The following is a 4822-nucleotide window of genomic DNA, read 5'->3' as shown; positions in this document are numbered from 1 at the left end:
ATTCCAATCAGTTATAGGCAGAAAACAGACTTACAAGCTTTCTATGGTGTTGTTTCTGACTATTCCTTTCTCTCCCCCTCCAGTGTCTATTTTATAATGTTATGCCAGAAAAACCAAGTTTCAAAAGACAGCCAAGCATCTTAACATTATTCCCTCCTTTTCCCCATTCCAACCATGTCTCAATCTCTGTATCCCAGAGCCCTATAGTTCCAGGGTTGTGCATACATCATTCTTTACCTCTGTCCCACTTAGCCCATTCAAACATGCCTAGTTGTTCTCTCATCTGCTTTGTTCTTCCATTCCCCTCTCCTTTCTTGTATATTGCACCCCTCCCCAGCACCCAAACTTTCCTGTGTCTAATCCCTGCCCTGTGCTCCACCCTCCCCTCACCCACCCCCAACTTCCAAGCAATCAACAAGAATTCCCCCCACCTCCCTTTAGTATGGGTTCTTTTTCTTAGTCTTTTACAGTAGTGGTCCTATGCAGTATTTCTCTTTTTGTGACTGACTAATTTCACTCAACATAATGTCCTCAAGGTTCATCCATGTTATGCGGTGGCTTGCCGCTTCCTTGTTATTCTTCAAGGTAGCATAATATTCCATTGTGTGTATGTACCACAATTTGTTTATCCATTCTTCAGTTGATGGGCACTTTGGATGCCTCCATCTTTTTGCTATTGTAAATAGTGCTGCTATGAACATTGGTGTGCATATATCTACTTGTTTTTCTTGTGGGTAAATACCAAGTAGAGAAATTGCTGGATCATAAGGTATTTCTATTTTCAACCTTCTGAGGAAGCGCCATATTGCTTTCCAGAGAGGTTGGACTATTTTGCAACCCCACCAGCAATGCAGGAGTGTCCCAGTCTCTCCACATCCCCGCTAGCATTTATTGTCCTCTATATTTTTTATCTTTGCTGTTATTGTTGGTGTGAGATGATATTTCATTGTTGTTTTGATTCGCATCTCTCTAATGGTTAGTGATCGTGAACATTTCTTCATATGTTTGTTGGCTGCCCGGATCTCTTCCTTAGTGAAGTGTCTGTTCATGTCATGTGCCCACTTTTTAATTGGGTTATTTATCTTTTTCTTGTAGAGGTGTTGTAGTTTCCTGTATATTTTAGAAATGAGTCCCTTGCCTTGTACCACATTTTAACACAACTTTTTAGGTTTTCATAATCTGTATGAAAAAACTCACACAGTACAAAAGGGCCCATTCTACCTGTTGCACTCATTCACAACTACATACTTCCCAGACACAACCATTTTTAATTATTTCACATGTATTCTTCCATAAATATTTTTCTAAATCCAAACATATAATTTTTAAAAATAAAATTAGAGTCATACTACACATGTTTCTATTTACCTTTGATCACTTAAAAATCATCTTGATTTAAATTAAAAAATATATTTTTATATCTTTCATAGTTCATTCACCAGTCAACTAAGTTGCCTTTAGGTTATTGTAAAAAGCTATTTATAACAACTATTATAAAAATGCTACAACAGTTTCTTGTACACATTGTTTTGTGTATCCTATGTTAGTCTTCTTAAAGGATTCTTAGAAGTGTACTTGCTGGGTCAAAGTTTATGTGCCTTTTAAATTTAGTGAAAACCACTCAATCCTACTCATGGCAACCCCATGTGTGATGCTGCATAAGGTTTTTGTGACTGATTTTTCAGAAGTAGATCACTAGGACTTTCTTCTGAAATATCGCTGGGTGGACTAAAACCTTCAAATTTTTAGTTGCAGTATCCTAACAATCTGTAGCTGCCAGATTACCATTCAGGGAAGTGTCTTGAATTTGCATTCCCAAGAGTTATTTAAGACATCTGTTTTATCTACAACCGTCAATATTATCTATCTTCTTAAGCTTTGCTAATCAAAGACACTTAACAGCAATAACAATTTCATAGATGAGGGTGATGTGTTGGGGGAATGATAACTTATGATTGTTTTCATTTGTATATATTTAATTAGCAATGAAAAATTTTTTTAATGTATTTATTGTTTATTTAGATATTTTTAGTTGTTCATGTCCTTTTCACATTTGTCTAGTAGTTTTTTCTTTTTTTTTTTTTTCTTTTTTACTGCACTGAAAGTTATTAAGGTAGTTAGTTTTATCTATCATAATGTGTTTCAGCATATTGGTCCAAGATTGAGATATGATGTTTGCCATTTATATATAATATTTTTGTTCCTTTATCTATTTGTTAGAATAAGAAACCACTACTGACTTTTTTCCCCTCAGTTCCAGTGTCTCGTCCAGTCCTCACCCTCAGGGCTTCAAGGGACCAGTCTGTGGTTGGGGATGAAGTGGAGCTTCACTGTGAGGCCTGGAGTGGCTCTCCGCCAATCTTGTACCGGTTCTATCATGAGAATGTAATCCTGGTGAACAGCTCAGTTTCATCTAGAGGAGGAGTGTCCTTCAACCTCTCTCTGACCATAAAACATTCTGGAAACTATTCCTGTGAGGCTGACAATGGCCTGGAGGTCCAGCACAGTGAAGTAGTGGCACTCTCCATCAGAGGTAAGTTTCTTATGCAGGCTATAGACATAGACAAATTATTTCCTCTTCTAAGGATGTAACGACCATCCCTAAGACAGTATTTCTCAGTGACATACATGGAACAGTGCAATGGACCACTTTTATATGGCCTTTCTTGCATGGTCTTGTTACTTCCACCAAATGATTGAATGAGACCATGAAAAAAGGTGCATGGCACACTAACAAGGGGATTGGTCAGCTTTCCTTCCTGTTAGATTTTAAAAGAGAGAATCACCATAAGCATAAGCCTAAGGCAGATCACTATGACATGGAATTCAAACATACTCCTGCCCTCTATCCTCTTACATTGTGAAGAATTGGTATTCCAGAACACTTAATTGTGCTCATAAGGAACCTATACACAGATGAAAAGGCAGTCATTTGAACAGAACAAGGGTATATTGAATGGTTCAAAGTTAGGAAAGGTGTGCTCCAGGATTGTGTTTTTTCACCATACTTACTCAGGCCGTATGCTGACCAAATAATCTGGAATATATGAAGAAGAACATAGCATCAGGATTAGAGGAAAACTCATTAACAACCTGTAATATGCATGTGATATAATCTTCCTTGCTGAAATTGAAGAGGACTTAAAATACTTACTGACAAAGATCAAAGACCAAAGCATTCAGTGTGGATTACCTCAATGTCCTCACAAAAACCAAAGTCCTCACAACTGGACCAACAAATATCATTATGATAAATGAAGAAAACATTGAAGTTATCAATTTTGCTTGGATCCACAATCAACACTTATGTAAACAGCAGTCAAGAAATCAAATGATGTATTGCATCAACCAAATCTGCTTCACAAGATTTCTTTAAAGTGTTCAAGAGCAAAAATACTAAGTTGTGGTGGGGCTAGATGGCAGCTAGGGTGAAGGTGCAGTGAGGTTCGCCATCAGCCATACCACAGAATACCAGGCAAAGCAGTATCAGGGCAACTTGGAACCACATAGGTAGGAATATTTAAAAAGTGTGAAGGCTTATAGCTAGTGGCACTTGTAGCGAAAGTAAGAAATCGCATAGTTTTGAACATGCTGGACTTGGTGGCCTGGAACTGACAACTTGTGTGAGACCAAATGGCAAAACCAAGCAAAGGAACAGACACACCATGGAAAAGTATTGCGGAAACCTTGGCTCAAAGGTGGACAATACACTTTGTTGGGTTTGCTTTGTTCTGATTTTGTTTTGTTTTCTGTTCATTGGTCCCCCGCTGTTTGTGCACCTCCATTCTGGTGACTAGAGGGGGTGCCTGAGTGAGTGGACAGCCCCCATTCACACCACTGGTGGCTTCTTCTGCCACGAATGTGCACAGATAATCTGAGCCCAAGAGCCGGCCCTGAACTGGTTTTTGTTTTGTTTTGTTTTGTTTTTTTTAAATACAGAAAAGCCAGAAAAAGGGCCATGGAGAGGGAAAGAGAGTTCAAAAACAAAACAGGCCAAAAATTAAATTAAATCCTGAGGTACAGCATAACAACCAACAGTGGAATCTTGAAATCTCTCAGGCAGCTTTCAAGGCAAGAAGGTGAAAGAGGACATTAAAGGCATACTCATATTAGGCTACAGATTTTTTCCCCTGTCTCTACCTCCTCTCCTTTTCTGCAATTATAGACTACAGTATCCAGTCTAGTTTTTTTTGTTGTTGTTATTATTGTTTTTTGGTTGGGTTTATTTTTTTGTTTGTTTTTTGCTGTAGCTGCTTTGCTGTTTTATGTTCTCCTTCTACCTTTGGGGGACTCTTTCTCTCCCTATATGACCCAAGAAGAGACAGCATCTGCTGCCAAATAATCAAGCTACAATCACCCATCTATAAAACACCAAAATCCAGGCAATAACCAATACCAACTGCCATATACCAAGGAGGCAGAGAAAACCTGTGAAAGTTACTCTGAGTTAAGCAATAAGAAGAGTGAAAAAGGAAGGCCACATCCTCATCACATCTATCTGGAAGTAATCATAAAGCATAAAAAATACCAAAACACATACTCAATTAAGTATTAAGGCCACAGATAAACATTAAACATGTCCAAGAAGCAAAAGCAGATGACCATATCAGCACATGTCCAGAAACAAGAAAAAAAGTCTGATACAGATGACCTAGAGGTAGACCTGGACTACATTCTGGAAGGAGGGCTGCCTTGAAAATGCCTTAGAAGAAATTCAGAAAAATGATTATAAAATGTTTCAAGACAGTTTACAATGGAGTTCAGAAAAATAAGGAAGAAGTCAGGAAAGCACTTCAGGAAAAATCAAATAAGATAGATACAG

At 38.1% G+C, this 4822-nt stretch overlaps 1 protein-coding gene across 1 annotated transcript in view; it reads left to right on the top strand.

Moving 5' to 3' along the window:
* The window catches only part of FCRL5 (Fc receptor-like 5), a 55292-nt gene that overhangs the window by 38662 nt on the left and 11808 nt on the right, over positions 1–4822 (top strand). Inside the window, exon 10 of the mRNA XM_006861740.1 lies at positions 2255–2533. Within this exon, the coding sequence (XP_006861802.1) occupies positions 2255–2533 (279 nt within the window). The remainder of the gene's footprint in view (positions 1–2254; positions 2534–4822) is intronic.

Source organism: Chrysochloris asiatica, unplaced genomic scaffold (assembly GCF_000296735.1).
Source record: "Chrysochloris asiatica unplaced genomic scaffold, ChrAsi1.0 scaffold00042, whole genome shotgun sequence".
Lineage (NCBI taxonomy): Eukaryota > Metazoa > Chordata > Mammalia > Afrosoricida > Chrysochloridae > Chrysochloris > Chrysochloris asiatica.
Note: the sequence above shows the minus strand (reverse complement) of the source record. Positions and strands in the feature narration are given on the sequence as shown.